This window comes from Pteropus alecto, unplaced genomic scaffold (assembly GCF_000325575.1).
Source record: "Pteropus alecto unplaced genomic scaffold, ASM32557v1 scaffold109, whole genome shotgun sequence".
In the NCBI taxonomy this organism is placed as follows: Eukaryota; Metazoa; Chordata; class Mammalia; order Chiroptera; family Pteropodidae; genus Pteropus; species Pteropus alecto.
In genome coordinates this window covers 8527576-8548788 of record NW_006494608.1, presented here as the reverse complement: position 1 = coordinate 8548788, position 21213 = coordinate 8527576, and the positions used below count along the sequence as shown (strand labels likewise).

Below are 21213 nucleotides of genomic sequence, written 5' to 3'. Positions count from 1 at the left end.
AACCCAGTTTAAAAGATGACCAAGGGACATGAAAAGACATTTCTCCAAAGCTATAAAAATATCCAACAACCACATGAAAAGATGTTTAACATTACTAGTCATTAGGAGAATGCAAATAAAAACCACAAAATACTCCTTCACACTCATTAGGTTGGCTATCATCAAAATTATAAAAAATACACATAAAAGATGTAGAAAAACTGGAACCTTTATATATTGCTGATGGGAATGTAAAAGGGTTTAGTCACTATGAAAAACAATTTGGCAATTCCCCAAAAAGGCAAAAACAGAATTGCTCCCACAACCCAGAAATTCCACTCCTAGGTAGATACCCAAAAGAACTGAAAACAGGTACTCAGGCAAGTCCTTGTACATGACTGTTCACAGCAACACTACTTGCAACAGCCAAAAAGTGGAAAGAACCCAAATGTGCATTGCTGGATGTATAAACAAACTGTGGTATATATGTGCAATGGATTATTATTTAGCCACAAAAAGGAATGAAGTCTGACACTTGCTACAACATGGAACCTTGAGGACATATGCTAAGTGAAATAAGCCAGTCACAAAAAGACAAACACCGTATGATCTACCTATGTCAGGTACTTGGAGTAATCAAATTCATAGACACAGGAAGCGGAATGGTGGTTCCCAGGGTCTGGTTTTTAGTGTGTCACAACTATGTGACACACTAAAAACCAGTAAAATATATACATTTAATGGGTGGATTTTATGGTAAATTATATTTTGAATTTCAAAAATTTTAAGTAAGAAGCTGCTGTTGTGGAGCTATAGTGCCATATAACAAAATAACAAAACCAAAACTCTACTGATCAAACGATATTTTCCCACATTTCTCAACTTGTAAGTTATCTGCAGGTAGCAGTTTTCTGGTGTAAGGTACAATTTCTTTACTTCTCTTCTCCTTTCACTAGAGGAAGCCGCGCCAGGCAGGTGGGTGTGTGAGAAGTTGTGGCACTCCCTGACTGAAGACCCCCACCCACACGTGTCCTTCCCGGGCCCTTGACCCCACCCCTCACTGACCACACGGGGGCTCTACTCCATCTCTTCTACTGCCACAAGTTCCCCTCTCTGCTGCTACTCATCTCTCCTGTCACTTTTCCTTTTCTATTCGGCTGGTTACTCCTATGTCTCGGCCAGCGCTCAGGACAGACAAACTTGTGCCCTAACCACAGTACAGCCTTATGCTCAGGAGTTGCTTTTTAACTGGCAAAGTTTTATGAACTCTAATGCTAGAAGAAGGGGTTATAAAAAGAAAAGGGAAAAAATGCACTGAAGACAAGGGAGGGAAGGAAGAAGAAACTGTTTCAGAATCAAATGCCCAAAGATTAGGGAACACTCTGTTCAGTCAGCCACACCAGAGGAAGAGGACTCTCTGTGACTAAGGACTATAAAAGGCCAGCTAAAGGGTGGTGAGAGTCAAGAGGTTCAAAGAAGCAACCAGAAACCGAAAAAAGGGGGGAAATTTAAAAAGGCACAAGGTCAGAACAAATCTCCCCCTGAGCCCACACCTGGCATCTGGTTACAATGACAGGGCAGCAGAGACAGAATATCACCCAAGACAAGCAGGAAGCATGAAGAAAACGTGAAGTAGTAGAGAAGCACACTGTATTTTGGAGAGCTTCAATCACTGACAACGTAATATTCTGACTTCCAGGTAGTATTATCTGTGTTGCGCTGGACAAGTCAAAGTTTTGCTGCACCTACTATCACTGTGATTCCCCAAAGCCCCTTATATTTACAGTTTGCAAAGTTCATCTAAGTTGAGCCTCACAATTATTCAATTTACAAATGGAAGGTCTTCTGACTTTGCTAATCTCTTCACTGGGTAACACTGTGTCCTCCTCTGCCTGTCAGGGGAAATATACATGGTAGGCCCACATACTTTGAACAAACAGAAAGATTAGAGCTGAAGGCAAGAGAAGCAAATGAGAAATGAACGTGCAAATATAAACAAAGAGATTATTCTCTAAAAAATATATAATATCTGCTATATGCAATGCAAAAGAATACGTATAGTATATACATGCAAGTTAAATAGAACAATAATAAAGTAAACAACAGTGTGCCACCCCCAACATAAGAACTAAAACACTATTAATACTGTAAAAGGTATCCGTCCGATTATCCTTGAGAAGACGATGAGAATGAGAGTAGTAACTACAGGGTAAGGCAGGAAGGAAACGAAGATTCTTGGGTTTTATTTTCCTTTTAAATGGGGAAGACAAGAACAGGAAAAAAGCCAATGAAAGATTAAAGCTGTGAACTTCAAAATCCACTTTGGCAACGTTAAAATAATTTTATTAAAATATCGAGCCCTTGTGCACTCATTCAGGTCCTGCCCAAGATGCTGATGATTATCTTGCTATGTCTCTCCAACCTCGGAGAGCTAAATCCTTGTTAGCAGTAGCACGGGCCCAGTTTCATACCATGAATTATGGTATGGATTTTTTAAAACTCATTAAGTGATGCTTCCACCAAATAATAAAAGAGGTATTTTTGTTTCCCCAAAGAAGGTGACACTGGGTCCTCTCTTCACGCCTGGTAAATTCTAACAGCCATCGCCTCAGTGAGGAAAGCCAGAAAAGTTTCTTCTTCAAAGTCCACAAACCCCTGAGACTGAAATTTGAGAACGTTTTGCTTCACAGCCAAGAGATTTCTTCCCTGCAGGTTTCACTGTAGCACAGGTTGCCATTTTAACCATAGCATTATTTTTATCACATGTAATTAGAGGAATTGGAAGTGCAGTCTCCCAAATCTTATAAACTTAATACCATCTTAAAGCATTAAACAGACATTTCTGAGCTCCATTTTCAACAATTCTTTCAAAAGATGGTTCCTTCTCTACCCACATACTCAGGTAACTCAGCCCAACTTGATGTCTCCAAGGTCAGTTTTGGTCTCTTAAAGGCAGATTTTTATCTTACAGCTTCTGGGTGCAAACTATTCCATTCACTGATGCCTAAACTCGTACATACACTAGTATTATCATATCACCTTGTTTTATTTTCTACAGAGCATTTACCTAAAATCATTTATTCGTGGTCACTACTGTATCCCTAGCACAATCAAATATTTGTTGTACTGATCAATAACAAACTGACAAAACTCCCCAGAAATCTTCAGTGAGTCTCTCTCTCTTCTAGGAATCCCAGAATACAAGGCACACTTTCACAGTATGTATGTGCAAGAGCTGAGGTCCGACAGGTGTACTCAGCCCTGTCACTTATCATTAGCAGTGCTGAAGAAGCTACTGCTGGCCAGTGATGGAACAATTTATGCATCGGTAAGTATAATACACAAACGTGTCTAAACCTCTAAGTTATGTTTTAAGTCAAATTTTGGAAGAAACTAAGTCAACTAGTTTGAATCCACTAAATAAAAGCAAATAATTGAAAATTTATACTGACTTTTCTATACAAACTGCACCTGAAGTAACCAAACAGTTGATACAAGGAAGCTTCTCTACAAAATATTCAGGAAATGAATATTTTAAAAAATGACAGAATAACAATTTCAACATTTCAGAACACCTGACAAATGGATATAAGTAACGGTCATTAGTGGCTGATAATATCACAAAAGAATAGATAATCAGACATCACATATATGGAAAGGTTAAAAAGTTAAAACTTCTTTCTGCCAAATATTAATAATCTTTTAAACCTGAGTAAAAAATGGCAACATACATTGACAGGGATTGTGGGTGTGGGAGGAGGTATAGAGTGGATGGAGAGTTACACAGACATGTGTTTCTTGAATTGTTTTTTAAAAAGAAAAAAAAAAATCCAAATAGAAAAACAGACGAAGGAACTAGAAATTTATAAATGAAAAAATAGAAGCAGCTAATAAATAAATATAAAGGAAGTTTATTTAAATTAAAATAATGACTTATCTGTTTTAACCACATTGTCTAGAAGTCACAAGAGTTTAATAATATAACTTGAAAAAGTATTAAACTAACAAAACTTTCCAAAGATCAATTTAAAACTGTTTGAAAATATATTTCTAAAACACCTGTTGATTCAATAATTTGACATTTAGAAGTTCATGGTCTAGAAATTTTATGCTCATTAAATGTTTATTACAGCATTAATATAACAGCAAAAAAAAAAGAAAAAACTGCAAACAATAAATGTCCGGCAGTGGGAAACATCAAATAAACTGTTCAAATTTAGTAAAATTTCATTAAATAATCATTCTCACAAAAGAATATTTAGGAAAAAAGTAATACACTTTGGAATGTATTAACCTTAAAAAAAGACTCAACAAAAAGTATGGTGAGTATATCAATTTTCTAATAAGGAAGATTTATAAAAGAAACTAGAAAGATCAATACCAAAATATTATCAATCTCTAATTAGTTAAGTATTTTTCCCTTTTATACTCCATTGTAAATTCAAATTTTCTTGCATTGAACACGTACTATTTTCACATCTGGAAAAGTAACACACCACACATGCCACGAGTTAAACTGACTTAAAGGATTTTAATAACACTAACTCTACTAAAAACCCTGGGCAACTGATTTAAGTTCTCTGGGCCCTTTTCTTCAAAGATAAAATTCAGAAGCTGAACTAGATGACTGGTTTTCAAACTGTGAAATTATGCATGTAAAGTGCTTTAGCACCGGGGCCAAATGAACACTTAAACCATGTTTACATTGTTTGTTACTATTACCCAAGGGCTCACAGCAGTAGCAAACGGAGTCTACCAAGCAAACAGGAGAATTCCAGACCCACCACTCCCACTTCGGCCATGAGAAAGCCTTTAAATATTAGACTCCTGGATATAATTGCAATTAAAGAAAAGGTTCTGCTGTTTAAAAGTTCTAAAACCACTTGACTAGATGATCCTTTAAGTCCCTTGCAGTATTATGTCATTGTAAATATTATACATCTGTATTTTCATTCCTTTGGCAAGTTTAGAAATATTCTCAGTGAACACAAATAATAAAAATCTGGGTTAACTGTATTTGGCATAATTCTAGTACACTGCATAATAAATTGTTAATTCTGTGATTCTATGATCATGTTCCTCCTGAGCCGTGTTCAAATTACAGATATGAGTCACTAAAAATTTTCTGAAATTACTGAGTTGGTATCCTGAAACTCCCAGTCTGTTTACACAAAGCAAAACAGGGTACTAAATAAAAAGACATATTTTAGGTAGGTAATCTTTAAAATGTTCCTTTGAACTTGAAGGTAAGGAGTTCTTTTAAGCAGTGGGGAAACATCTCTCAAATTACTGTTCAGAAACGACTGGAAAGTAGCGTTAACATCTGTAGTCTACTACTCAACCGAGACATTCTCAAGGACTAGGTAAAGCACAATATTTACTCACCTGTACAACTTACTCTCCATGGTAACTGCTTCAACAGCAAACTAGTACAAATAATTCCAAAAACCAAAGAGCCCACCAGATAACCACTGTTCCTGACTTTTAGCTTTGGCAATATTTTACTCCTTGACCTTACTCCAATTTTATGAATGAGATCAAGATCAAAAAAAAAAAAAAAGTTGTGGTTCATTTCTCCATCTGGAAGGACAGTGGTATTAAGGGAAAATATAACTACCATGACTTCCAGTGCTTTGACGAAACCTCAGACGTGTGGCCTTCTGGCCACGTGTCTGCGATTTCATATTGTTGGAGCAGTCATTGTATCCCTGGGGGTTGCATCTTTTAAGTTTGCTCTGGCTGAACCAACAAAGAAGGCATACCCAGATTTCTACAGAAACTATGATACCATGAAAGATTTTGAGGAGATGAAGAAGGCTGGTATCTTTCACAGTTCAAAGTGATTTCGGAATGTAAAGAATTTAAATTGACTTCCATGAAAATTTATCACTGACCTGTGTTCCTGAACTATGAAGCATGCATATTTGGGCTAAGAAACAGTTTCTCTTGATAAATAAACAGATAACAAATACTGTGAAGGAAAAAAAATCAGTTGTTTCCATGAGCATCTTTCTAATCAAGAATCCTATTATTATTAATAGCTAAAGGTTAATGACAAGATAAGGAAGAAACTAATGAAAGGACACAGGCAATACTGAAATAGGTAACAGTTAACCTGAACTTTGATTAGACTCTTCCCATTACATCCAACTGGAAGCAAGTGTGGCTAAGAGAAAAGCACATGGACTTTGATCTCACCCAGAATGTAGTTCAAGCCCACTGGCCATTATTTTACTAGTTCTATTACCTTAGGCAAGCTATTTAACCTCTCAGGATCTTTTAACCTTACTGCAAATAAAGGATAACAACTAACTAGTTCACAGGGCGGTCACCTGATGCTTAAATAAGAATGAATAATAAGAAAGTCATACACATTTGTTCCCTCTCCTTCTCCATTAGATCTGAAAATTATACTCTGGTTTGATTTTCTCTCTCTCTTCCTCCCCTGGGCAGAAGTCGGGGATAGGGGGAATGCTGTCATGGCAATTCAATAATGGGAATATCCACCCCTCCCAGCAACTATCAAAGTATGGTCCACAAATCTCATGAAATCCATGAGATCAAAACTACTTTCATATGATACTAAGATATTATTTGCTTTTTTCACTGTGTTGACATTTACACTAACAATGTAAAAGCAATGGTGGGTAAAGTTGCTGGTACTATGGCACCTTCAAGGTAGTGGCCCCAAACTGCACTAGCAATCATTATATTAACAAGGACTTAAGATAATGCCAGTTTCACTTCACTTAAGAGTGTTCTTGATGAAGCAGTAAAACATTAATTTTATTAAATATCAACCTCGTGGACATATTGTTTCTGATAAAATAGAAAGCCCTTCTGCACTCTGCGTGTGTGTGTGTGTGTGTGTATGTGAGTGAAAAATACTTGTGCAGTTGTTTTAATTATGAGTAGAACTAGTTCCTCTTTTCAGAGAACACCTTTCTTACTTGACTGCCAGACAAGCCATGGTTATTCCAACTTGGGTATCTGGCAGACAAGATTCTCAAAATGAATGAAATGAAGCTATTGCTTTAAAGAAAACCGCTGATGAAAGGACACAGGATGGATTAAAAAAATTTTTCACATATTTCAGCCAAAATGGCATATTGCAACAGACTAAAGGTAGAAGAATGTTAAGAATTTAGCTACTATTAAGCCAGACATTAATGAGATTTACAAAAATACAAAACAATGCCATTCTAATTTTTTGTTTCAAAAAAAACTATTTTTTTTTCAATTAAAAACATACTATTTATGTTAACATGAAATGAATGGGGGTGTACTATTGTTCTCTTAAATGAATTGACATTTTTTTAAGTTTACTAATTCTAATATAGTAAGTATCAACAGATACTTACTATACCACATTAAAAAAAGCTCTTTAGTCTTCTCAATTTTTTCTTAATTTTTTTATGAGTTAATTTGAGCTTAATTTGAACCAAGCTGATGATATGCTGGGAAGCAAGCTCTCAAATGCTCCCTTCTCAATAATTTTTAAGTCTAAAAGAGATCTGAGAGCGAAATGTTTAAGAATCACTATCCTGTACCATTACCAAGTTCCTTAATTATACCTATCCGAATACTCAGAAATGTCACTCACCACTTGAGCCTTTCATATGTTCCTTCTGTCATATCCTTAATAGCAAAGAACTTAAGCAACTTTACTTTTAGTTTACCCTTCAGTTGTCAATATGCCAGCTTAATTTTACTTAACTTTTTGAGACGTGCTCCCCCACCTCCTTTGAGAACACTGAGTAAAGCTCTAACCCTCTCGAAAACGGAACTCAGGCACTACAGAATGCATGCAATTCCTAGGTTCAAGGACAATATCCTTCAGTCTCTGCCACTAGGTCCCAGTATAAAATCCTGGCACTAAAGAGCAGGAAGGGATCAGTACTTTACACGTCCGGTTTTTAACTATATACTGTACTCCAAAGACAGACACAAATCGATAATTACAAGCTAATTTATAAAACATTAACTTACATGCATGAGTAAAATTCATGCTTAACAAATCCCAGGCAATATTTTCAAGTAAATAAAGGAGTCACATAGCAACTAAAATAAACACAAATCTCAAAGAGTAAAATAGCAAAATGTCATATATTAAAAACTGCTTAATTTACTCAATATTTCAAAACTGACTGGCAGACACAGTTAAGAAAAACAGGTATTCACAATCATCCTTTATATATCTCTAACCTCTGTAAAAATGTTATTAATGTAATATTTTTAAATTCTACACAAACTAATCAAAGACAATTTTTCATCACTGTAAATTTCTTTTTCAATATAGCAAAGACTTACAATAAAAAAACAGAATAACTACTAAACATTAGTCACTCAGAATATAGGGGTTTAAGTACAACGGCCTCCAGGTCTTCATGGTTTTATGAACATTTTTTAACATTAGCAATATTTTAAGGATTAAAATTACCTTCTCTCTTCTACATTCCTGAAAACTTATTTAAGAAATATATTAATGATTAATGAGCTTTAGTTCTTATTTACAACATAGACTCTTAAGTCTATTCCAGGAAGAGAGAAAAAATAGCATAAGCTTTTTAAATTTTTCCCAGTTATTTTTTCAAATAATTAAGGGGTATTTTTCTAGTAATCCAGTTCATCGAATCTTTAAATACTTATATTTTCCTTTGAGCTGCAGTATTGTCTGTCGGCTAGATTTGCTGTATATTTAAGGCAAATTAATTTTCAAAATCAGGCTTTAAAACACACACATTCTCTTTCTCTCACAAACACACAAACAGACACACACACATATCCCTAAACAAGGCACAAGAATAAATCTTGGAAGCTAAGATTCATATTTTGTTCAGAATCTCTCACCTTAAGTCATTTAATTACTCTAACACAAAAATTTAGGCAATTTTATCATTTGGAAAAGGAAAAAAAGAGAAATTATATAAGCAAAATGTTTATGTTCAACCAAAGCAAATTTATCAATATAATTTCTTTAATGTTTCTCATTTTAAAAAATACATTAATAATTACCTTGAAAATAAATTACAGAATAAACTATAAGTTTTCAGAAAAGGCAACAGGTAGCCCACTTCCACAGTACTGAAATAACAACTGGCAAACAAAATACCTCTTACAAAAGAACTCAAAGGACAAAATAAAGCCAGTACTGATTGAATCACTTAATTTAAAATGTATAAAGCTAATTTTGCATTCAAATCACAAATCCCTATTTACCACCGAAAGCCAGACTGTAATCCACAAATACCTTCTCATATACAGCTCCTCATTAGAAGTGAATTCTAGGTAAATCCATATACAAATAGACCAAAGTAAAAGTTTGCACACCAAGACCCTTCAATGGAGAAAGAACAGTCTCTTTAATAAGTGGTGCTGGCGCAACTGGATATCCACATTCCAAAAACCTTAAGTTGGACTCACAGCTCACTCCATATATAAAAATTAATTCAAAATGAATTGACAACCTAAATATAAGAGCTAAAAACATAAAACTCTAAGAATAAAACATAAGGGTAAAGATTCAGGACCTTGAATCTGGCAACAGGTTCTTAGATTATGCAAACAAAAAGCCTGTGCAACTGCAACAAAAGAAAAAACAAGTCAATTGGACTTCATCAAAATTAAAAAGTTTTCTGCACCAGAAGATATCATTAAGAAAGTGAAAGACAACCTACAGAAGAGAAAATGTTAACAAATCATATATGTGTAAGGGTCTAGTATCGGGAAAATACTAACATAACAAAAGACAATCTGATTAAAAATTAAGCAACGAACTTAAATAGACATTTCTCCAAAGATATACAAATGACAAACAAGCAGATAAAAAGATGTTCAGCATCATTAATCATTGAGAAGGCAAATAAAAGCCACAATGAGTTATCACTTCACACCCACAAGGATAGCTATAATTAAAAAAAAAAAAAGAAAAGAAAAATGAAACTAACAAATGTTAGCAAAAATGTGGAGAAACTCTCATACAATGCTGGAGGAAATATTAAATGGTATTGCCTGGGGAAGAGGGGTTAGTTTGGTGGTTCCTCAAAAAGTTAAACATAGCATTACAATATGTCCGCAATTCCACCCCTAGGTATATCACCAAAAGAACTGAAAACAAAACAAACAAAACAAATGCACATTCGTAAAAGCTAAAAGGTGGAAACAACCCAAATACCAATGGATGAATGGATAAACAAATTGTGGCATATACATATAATGGGTTATTACTCAGCCATAGAAAGAAATGAAGTACTGATTCAAGCTACAACTGGATGAACCTCAGAAACATGCAAAGTGAAAGCAGCCTGACACAAAAGATCACATGTTATGTCATTCCACTATATAAAATACACAAAACAGGTAAATTCACTGAAACAAAATGCAGACTGGTAATAGCCAGGGGCTGGAAGGAGGGGCAGTGGGGAGTGACTGCTTAATGGATATAGGGGTTCTTTTGGTGGTGACAAAACACTTTGGAACTAGACAGAACTGGTGGCTGCACAACACTGTGAATGTATTCATTACCACTTTAAAGTGATGAATTTTGTTGTATGAATTTTTCTTTTCTTTTTGTGTTTGTTTGTTTGCACAGATGTCTCATTTGCTAGTCTACACAGCTCCACTTCAGCCAGGAAAGCTCTCTCCAGCTCAGTAGTCGCCTCTCAACACTCAGGTCTCCCTGGCTCAACGCCTAGATGCAGCTAAAAAGAAAACACTGGGTCAAAAATCACCTATGAAAAAGAATGCACATTCACATAAAGACTGAAATTTTATGCTGGGGGGGACCTCCTAGGACAAAGTATATACTAAAACTTCCATAACAAAATTCAAAAACAAATGAAGGTAAGTAAGGCCTTCTGTGAATGCAGGCAGTAACAAATATTGAAGTCTGCATTACCACCAACACTTAGAAAATATCAGACAAACGACTTCCTCCTGAAAGTTTCAAACTTTAAAACACAAAGCACAATTGCACAGAAATTTCTCCAAAACACCTACCCATATTTCATATTTGAGACATTGTAGACAGTGTATTACTTTTTCAAGGGCTGAGTCTTAATGCAAATAAAATGGTAACACTGGCACTGTTCAGAATGTTAACAATGAAGTCTTTCTTCTCAGTTACTTACAATGAAACTTACTCAGCACCCAATTGTACAAGATGCTACATATTAACATAGAACACAGGGGAACAGTGTCTCCTGCCTTTGGAGTGAATATTTAAAGGACAATGTGAAAATGGTACATTAATTTTTCAAGAAGAGAAAACATATTATGTGTAATACTATATATCTACATCTTTAACACTAAAATAAAGATTTGAAGACACATCACTCACACCTTTCCCTTGGTGGAACCAAACTAAGCAGCTGAAAACTTCACCTAAGAAAGCTTTAATCAAGATAAGAAATGCCAACTCAAGTATACACAACAGAAACAAATTTTTGGAAGGATTCAAACTGCCTTTCTTTGAAAGTACTTTGACCAAACAATTCATAGATGAAAAATGAATCAATGTGCAGCATGAATAAGCAAGGCTGTTACACCCTTTAACTGGGGAGGAATGTTACTGATGTTTATCAGGTATGTCCAGTCAGATATCATGCCTGGAGTGTCTATTACCACTTAACACCCAGTAATCCTATTACTCCTATTATAAAGTCCATCATGTATACTGAAGTAGGTACATTAGGAAGTTAACTGAAGCTATTCGTTAGTAACAATCACTTACAGATGATTTCCTTCAAGCAAGACATATAAATCCTACTGAACCTTCCCCAAAAGGGCAGCTCTCAACTTCAATACATATACTAATTTGATAATGAAGTAATCTATGTCCTCATCCAAATCAATGATAAAAACATTTAATAAAACAGGATCAAATATAAAGTATTTCATCTCACCAATCATGAGCTCTTTGGAAGTTAGTGATTAATTCATTAACATTTTTGGAGAATAGGTGTTAAAGTCTCTAGGTATGCAATTACATTAACATTTCTCCAGCTCTTCAACAAAGTGTCACTAGAGACTACTTGTTAAAAGCAAGACCTGGTATGGCTAAAATAGCCTGTTGGTCCCACTACAAAGATTCTATACCATGCTGCCCATAAGAAGCAACTGAGAACCAGAAAGGTCAAGACAGTGGTTCACACACCTTCTCAAGGGATGAGCTAAGACTGGAAACCAGGTCCTTCTGACAAACAGTTAAAAAAAAAAAAAAAATGAATCCATGACATTATGTCATTATCTTTTCCTAGTTTCTCAAACCTTAAAAAAAAAAAAAAAAAGGAAAAAAAGCTAGCCTTGACTCTTCTCTTACCTTACATCCCATCAGTAAATCCAGTCAGCTCAACCTTCAAAATATAAGTCCCCAATCTGACCATTCTCATGTCCTCCACTAAGATCACCTGCCCAAGCCAAAGCCACCCTCACAAGCCACGCATACTAGACTGCTGATACTAGACTGCGGCAGCAGCCTCTCCCCTGGTCTCCACGCTTTCACTCCTGCCACTCTATAATCCATTCTCCATTCAGTAGCCAGAGTAGTCTTTTCTTTTCTTTTCTTTTTTCAGTTTTGAAACCACAAAATTGCAGAAAAGTACAGTGTAAAGAATTTTTTCACCAAACAACCTGAGAGTTTGTTGCCAACCTGTTGCAACATTATCCTCAAACACTAAAAACAAGGATGGTCTAAATAACTACAAAAAAAATCACCAAGATGAGAAAATTAAGATCAACAGATTACTATGACTGAATCCTCCTCACGCTCCACTCCAGGCCACCTCTCATATATGGTGGGGACAGTCTACGCTCTGACTCTCCATGCAGTATGCTCTCCTTCTGGACACTCTCTTCACCCTGATCAAGCTCTAGCATCCCACACCAAGCCATCGGTCAGAAAGATCCTGTATTCACCCTACTTGGGCTCTGACTCCTATGACAGCTGCCGTGCCCTCTCAACACACTCTGTCGCAGGCCACCCTCATCCTAACTGGGCCCACACATGCTGCTCTGGGCCATGATAGCTCCGCACATCCCCTCCTCACACTGTGAGTGCCTACTCTGCTCTGTCCCACCTAATGAATTTAGGACAAATCTGTTCAGAAAGAATGAGAAAGAGTGATCACTTACTTTTATTTATTTTTTCTAACAGTGATCACTTTTAAATGAACATAGATTATTTTACTCCTTCAATCAAAATCCTCCAACAGCTTTTCAATCTTTCTCAGAATAAAATCCAAACTATTTTCCATGGTCCAGTAGGCCCTATAAATCTGTGCCCTATTTCTCTACATCACTTGATCCAATCTATGCTTGCTGGCCTTTAGTCTGGTGTTCAAACTAAACTCTTCCTCACTTCTGGGTCTTTACATTGTGTTCCATCTCTTTCAAAGTTCTCCCATCTTCCCAAATCCACAAGGTGAGAAACATTATTTCCTTAGAGGCTTTCCCGTAGTCCCTTTCCCACCCATCATCCTCACACCCCTACCTATCCACTTGCCTTTATTTTCTTTATAGCACTTACAAGTACCTGGTATCATAATATGTATTTATTTATAACCTACAATGACAGAACAATTTCTTGCGTATTACTGAATCCTCATACCTAGAACAGTTCCTTCACAAAGTAGGTACTGAATGTCTGCATGATGGCTGAATTGTTCAAGAACCAATCTTGGTGACAAAACCAATTAATCATAACGCCATCTTGCATCAATATGATAGATGTAAAGATGTAAGAAATGGCTGTGTAATTTTAAGATATTAATGTTGACACTTTACACGGTGCTTTAAAGCAGCCATCCCCAACCTTTTTGGTACCAGGAACCAGTGCTCCTATGAGAATCTAATGCCTGATGATCTGAGGTGGAGCTGAGGCGGTGATGCTAGTGCTGGGGAGCGGCTGCAAATACAGATAAAGGTTCACTCATTCGCCCACCACTCATCTCTTGCTGTGCAGCCTGCTTCCAGTAGTCCGTAGCCCAGGGTTTGGGGACCCCTGCTTTAAAGTATACTATTACTTGCAATAACCCTGAGCAGTATCTATGTTAAGTTTATCTTCTCTTACAGACACACAAGGCTCAGAAAATTGCAATGATTTTCTCAACATTACACAGCCAGTAATAGACGAGATCATGACTGGAACTTGGGCCTTCTATGCGCTATTAATTATACCATGCAAGGCCCTCTGCATGTGCACCACTAGTCAATCGCCCTCATAATCCCCAATATCCTTTCCTTTCAACTTCCAGAATCAATGGAATGTTTCAAAAGAACTGCTAGAAGTGCAGAAACACTATAATTTTCAACCCTACCTACAAATTTATGTCTTACTGAAAGCATAATTCATGTACTGACTACAAGTCTATTACACGACAGCTCTGTTTATATAAAGAGTTCAGGCACAAGACCCTTGATAATAGGAATTTTAACACCACATTCCAGGAGTCAGCAACTACAGCCCACCATCTGTTTCTGTTATAACATGTGAGCCAAAAATGTTTACATTTTTAAATGGTTGGGGGTAAAAAAAATAATAATAATCAAAATAATAATATTTCACGACATCTGAAAATTGTAAGTATTCAAAGTTTGGTGTCCTTAAATATAGTCTGACTGACACATCATCACTCATTCATTTATGTATTATCTATGGCTTTTTCCATGACAGTGGCAAGGTTATAAGTGGTTTTGACAGAGATTATGTGGCCTGAAGAGCCAAATATATTTACTATCTGGCCCTTTACAGGAAGTTTGTCAACCAATGCCAGTTTCCTGATTTTGCACCTCTCCCCAACATCTTGACCTCCAAGAAACAATGCCTTACCTTCACCCTGTCCAGTAAGGTTTTCCCATAGCACCCAATTCTTCTCCCATTACTTTGTATCCTTTTGAGATATATAATTGTCTGTTACACATCTGACTCCCCAAATAGATTATAAGATAATGGAGAGTGAGGCCCACATCAGCATGTTCATTATCATATCCCCAGTGTCTAGCAATGCCCATTTATACTAGGTGCCCAATACTTACTGAATGGATGAAAGGATAGGAGATGCGAAATTTGGATGAGCTAATCGAAACCAATCTCAAACTTAAGAGTTTCTTACAGAAGATATGAACAATACAGATTATCAGACTTCCAAAGGAGTCATACAAATGACTCCATCCCTTGGTGCATTCCAGTAATAAACCCCAACATCACACAAAAGGACAGGAGATTAGGGGGCAGAGGGCTTTAAACCAATCTGCAGCCCAGTAGTAATGGGTATTAACAACAACAAAAAGCAGGAACAACTTAGGGTCCCAGGCTCAGATGTGAGTCTATACCAATGATCTACAGGATGGGATGCCCCTGTCATTCATTTAATTTATTCACTCACTTTACAAGGAACCTCTTTTTAAAATACAAATAGATCAGAAAAGCTAAAGAAAATAAAATCTTATGCATTTATGTGGACTAGATAAAGCACTTTTAATAGTGAGACAGAGAGGGGAAAAAAAGTAGGCATTTTAAGTGACACCCTCAAGGACTGAAGCAGACTTAGATAAGGTTCTGAACCAAGGAACTTAGGGAAAATTAAACACTGGGAGGTGGGAGGAGCGAAGGGGGAAGTGGAAGGAAGGAGAGGGTAAGATGAAAAGAGAAGGCACACCCATTAACAATATATGGTACTGGCCATAAAACAAATACAATAAATTTAAGAAGACTGAAATCATAATAAGTGTCTTCTCTGACCATAATGGTATGAAACTAGAAATCGATTACAAGAAAAAAAACAAAAAATATGCGAACACATGGAGGCTAAATAACATGCTACTAAACAATGAATGGGTTAACAGTGAGATCAAAGAAGAAATCAAAAGATACATAGAGACGAAAATGAAAACACAAAGACTCAAAATCAATGAGACATAGTGAAAGCTGTCCTAAGAGGGAAATTTACAGCAATACAGACCTACCTCAAGAAACAAGAAAAATCTCAAATAAACAATCTGACCCTATAATTAAAAGAACTAGAAAATGAACAGCAAACAAAGCCCAAAGTAAGTAGAAGGAAGAAAATAATAAAGATCAGAGCAGAAATAAATGAAATAGAGTCTAGAAAAATACAAAAGATCAATAAAACCAAGAGCTGGCTCTTGAAAGGATAAACAAAACTGATAAACCCTTAATCAGGCTCATCAAGAAAAAAGAGAACCCAAATAATTAAAATCAGAAATGAAAGAGAAGTGACTACGGACTCCATAGAAATACAAAGGATATAAGAAAATTCTATGAAGAACTATATGTCAATAAATTGGACGATCTGGGAGAAATGAATACTCCTAGAAACATACAATCTCCCAAGACCGAGTCAAGAAGAAACAGAAAATCTAAACTAATCGATTACCACCAACAAAATCAAATCAGTAATCAAGAAACTCCACAAAAAAAAAAAAAATCCTGACTGGATGGCTTAATAGGGGAATTTTACCAAACATTCAAAGAATTAACACCCACTATTCTCAAACAATTCCAAAAAATTCAAGAGGAGGAAAGGCTCCCTAATTCTTTTTACACCATTACCCTGATTCCAAAACCAAACAAAGACATTACAAAAAAGAAAACTGCAGACTGATAACCCTTATGAACATCGATGCAAAAATCTTCAACAAAATATTGGCAAACCAAATTCAGAAATACATTAAAAGCTCATACACTATGATTGTTAGATTTATTCCTGGGATGCAAGGTTGGTACAATATCTGCAAACCAATTACTGTGATACACCACACCAACAAACTGAAAGATAAAAATCATATGATCTCCTGGGTTTCGGCACCAAAAAAATTTTTAATTTAATTTGAAAAATCATATCATATCAAAAGGTGCAGAAAAAGTGTTCAACAAAATCCAGCATCCATTTATAATAAAACCTTTCAGAAAATTAGGAATAGAGGAAACATACCTCAACATAATAAAGGCCATATATGATAAAGCTACAGCTAATATCATACTCAATGGAGAAAAGCTAAGCGTTTTTTCCTTAAGATCAGGAGCAAGACAAAAATGCCAACTTTCACCACTTCTATTCGACATTGTACTGAAAGTCCTAGCTACAGCAATCAGACAAGAAAGAGAAATAACAAGCATCCAAATTGGAAAGGAAAAAGTAAAACTGTCATTATTTGCGGATGACATAATATGTACATAGAGAGAGAACCCTAAAGATTCCACCAAAAGACTGTCAGAACTGATCAATGAATTCAATAGAGTAGCAGGAAACAAAAGTAATAATATTCAGAAATCAGCTGCATTTCTATACATCAATGATGAACATTTCTGTACACCAATGATAAACTTTCAGCAAAATTAAGACAACAATTCCATTTACAATTGCAGCAAAAACAATAAAATACCTAGGAATCAAATTAACCAAGGAGGTAAAAGACCTATTCTTGGAAAATTATGTCACTTAAAAAAGAAACTGAAGATACAAATAAATGGAAGCATATAACATGTTCATGGGTAGAAAGAATAAACATTGTTAAAATAGTCATAACACCCAAAGCAATCTATAGATTCAATGCAATCCTTATCAAAATATCAATGGTACTTTTTAGAGAAGTAGAACAAATAATCCAAAAATATATACGGAACCATAAAAGATCCCAAATAGCCACAGCAGCAATCTTAAGAAAGAAGAACCAAGGTGGAGGTATCATACTTCCTGGTATCAAACTATACTACAAGGATATAGTGATCAAAACAGCATGGTACTGGCATAAAAACAGATACAGAGATCAATGGAACAGTGAATAGAGAGCCCACGTCTAGACGTTCATTAACTATAAGACTATAAGAACGTCTAGACGTTCATTTACTATAAGGCAAGAATACCATGGGATAAAGACAGTCTCTTCAATAAATGGTGTTGGGAAAACTAGACAGAAACGTGCAAAAAAATGAAACTGGACCACCTTCTTACACCATACAATAAACTCAAAACGAATTAAAGACTTAAATGTTAAGATCCAAAACCATAAAATTTCTAGAAGGAAACATAGGCAGTAAACTCTCCGATACGACTATTAGTAATTTCTTTTCTGATGTATCTCCTCGGGCAAGAGAAACAAAAGAAAAAATAAACAAATGGGACTACATCAAACTAAAAAGGTTTTGAACAGTAAAGGAAACCATCAACAAAACGAAAAGACAGCCTAAGGAATGGGAGAAGATATTCACCTGTAATACGTCAGATAGAGGTTAAAATCCAAAATTTATAAAGAACTCATACAACTCAAAAACAAAACAAAACAAAACAAAACAATCCAATTTAAAAACAGGCAGAAGATCTGCTCCAAAGAGGACATACAGATGGCCAATAGACATATGAAAAGACGCTCAAAATCACTAATCATCAGAAATGCAAATGAAAACCACAATGAGATTATTACCTCACAACTGTCTATCATCAACAAATCAATAAACAAGTGTTGGTGAAAATGTGGAGAAAAGGGAACTCTCATACACTGTTTGGCGGGAGTGCAAATTAGTAGAACCACTATGGAAAACAGTCTGGAAGGTCCTCAAGAAATTAAAAATGGAACTACCTTTTGATCCGACAATTTCACTTCCAGGTATTTCCCCAAAGAAAACCAAAACACTAATTCTATGAGCTATGCACCTCTATATTCAAGGCAGCCCTAATCACAATAGCCAAGATATGGAAACAACCTAAATGCCTAACAGACGACTGGATAAAGAAGTTATATACAGTGAAATATTACTCAGCCATAAAAAAAAAAAAAATGAAATCCTACAATTTGCAATGACATGGATGGACCTAGAAGTTATTATGCTGAGTGAAATAAGTCAGACACATAAAGAAAAATACCATTTGATTTCACTTATGTGTGGAAACTAAGGAACAAAAGGAACAAACTAAACGAAAACAGATTCACAGATATAGAGGACAATCTGGTGACTGCCAGAGATTGGGGAGCTGAGAGAAAAAGGTAAAGTGTTGAAGAAGGACAAATTAGTAATTAAAAAACAGTCACGGTGATGTAGAGCACAGCACAGGGAACATAGTTTATAGTATTGTAATGGCTATGTGTGGAGCCAGATGTGTGATAGGGTAGTGGGGAGATCACTTCATAAACCATATAAATGTCTAACCAATGAACTGTACACCTGAAACTAATTTAAGAAGAAAAAACATATGGTATTAGAAGACTTTTACAAATCAGTATTATACTTTTGTATCATTTATCAAACTTCTATGATACAATGCTGTATAGTTGATATAAATACCAATGGATCTAATGCATTTATAACCTTACAACACAGGAATATAACTCCACTAATAAACACTGATTTTTCCCAATTTTTTCTATCAGACAGTGCTACAAAGTTTCTGGGTTTTTTTAAGTGTAAACTTATTTTTATTAAGTTAAATAATCCTATTTATTAACCAGATGATTATTAAACATAAAAAGCAAGGCAAAAAATAATTCACCAAATCATGATTATTTTTAACCACAAGGTAATAAACCAAATAATTGCATTATCACTCAGTTTTTAAAAACAATTACAAATTAATCATCCAACTATCAATAATCAATCATGGCTTTACAATGAACTATGAGTATCATATAAAAATAAAATTTGTACCGATTTTTCAGATTAAAAGCATAGATTAAAGATATAAGCACAAAATGTTTATTCTTGGAAAACACAAATGTACCTTGTTTATGACTTATACTATTTTTCCTGAAATATTCTTTAAAAATAAATTCAGATATTGATTTGTTGCCACCTACTGGTTAAATTCATATTTGAATATTATCATTTCATATCTAGCATTTACTATAGTTAATATTAAACTGAGTCAAAAAATATCTTAGTAATGTTCTTTATAAAACTTTACTAAACGGCTCTGAAAAATTCAGCTCTGGGAAGTTTTTTAAGCTACATCTTGAGTTAATGGTATCTTGACTTTTAACAATATCCTCACATAAAATTGTCATTAGTGGATTGAGACTGTTTTAAAACTAAGATAGCATTATAATTCATGAGACATAAAATCTTTATTTCATTAAAAAAACTTTCAAAATCTTTTTTTCTTTACAACTCAAATGTTTATTATATGTGCCAGTTTTCCAGAACATTAGGGTTATAGAACTTAAGATATTGCCATCTTTTTACAGGATCCAAAAAAAAGTCCATACGTTACATTTATTTATTTTGCGTTTTAATATCTTTTATTCTATAGCAGTCCCTCCTCCTCTCTTTCCTCTTTTTTTTTTTTACACAATTTGTTAAAGAGTTAGTTGTCCCACTGCATTTATTTTTAAAATCACTCTTGGTCACACGAATTTAAAGAGTAACAAATTTAACACATGGACTTATTTGTAGATCCCAATTCTAACAAATTAGCATTAAAATGTAATTGTGGAAATATGGATATAGACAGTTTTAGAAGACAACAAAGAATTCTGTTAATTTTGTTAGATAGAATGCATTGTGATTACATAAGAAAATGTCCAAATCTTTTAGTGACTGCTATGGACTAAATTATGTGTCCCCCCAAAATCCATATGGTGAAGCCCTAATCCCCACTGTGATGGTATTTGGAGACCGGGCCTTTGATAATAAAGTGTAGAGGAAGTCATGAGGGTAGGACACTAATGATGGGATTAGTACCCTCATAAGAACTCAAAACAGAGACCTTAAATGTCTAACTTTCCAAGGTAAGACTCAGCACGTCAGGGCCATCTGCAAGCCAGGAGGAGGGCCCTCACCAGAGGCTGACCATGCTGGAACCCTAATCTTGGACTTCAAGCCTCCAAAGCCATGAGAAAATAAATTTCTGTCGTTTAAGCCACCCAGTTATGGCAGCCTGACCTAATATATTAGTGCATGTGGAAATGTAGGAGTGAAAGAATATATCAGACATCTGCTTTTAAATATATTCACAAAAGAGAAGCGGAAATAGATACAAGAAATGTACACATTTAATAATTAAATTAAGTGACAGGTACTTGAGGTTTAATTTGCTATTAGCTCATACTTCTAAGTTTGAAATTTCTCATAATTAAAACGAAAAACTTTAAATGTAATTCCTATAAACAAAACCAAAAAATAAAGTTTCTTTAAAAGATAAAGTACTAATCTGAAATTACTAGGAGACAAAGGTAAAAGATGACTTGAAACTTTATCATTGAATAAATCTGGTAAAAACTGTT

The 21213-nt window shown here is 35.1% G+C and overlaps 1 protein-coding gene across 3 annotated transcripts in view; it reads right to left on the bottom strand.

Moving 5' to 3' along the window:
* SRPK2 (SRSF protein kinase 2) overlaps window positions 1-21213 on the bottom strand; it is a 189423-nt gene that overhangs the window by 154976 nt on the left and 13234 nt on the right. Inside the window, exon 1 of one of the 3 annotated variants that reach the window (XM_025041914.1) lies at window positions 5365-5399. The exons of the other annotated variants lie outside the window; for them this stretch is intronic. Coding sequence (XP_024897682.1) covers window positions 5365-5384 — 20 coding nt within the window. The 5' untranslated portion in view covers window positions 5385-5399. Of the gene's footprint in view, window positions 1-5364; window positions 5400-21213 lie in introns of those variants that run through there. 3 annotated transcript variants of the gene reach the window in all.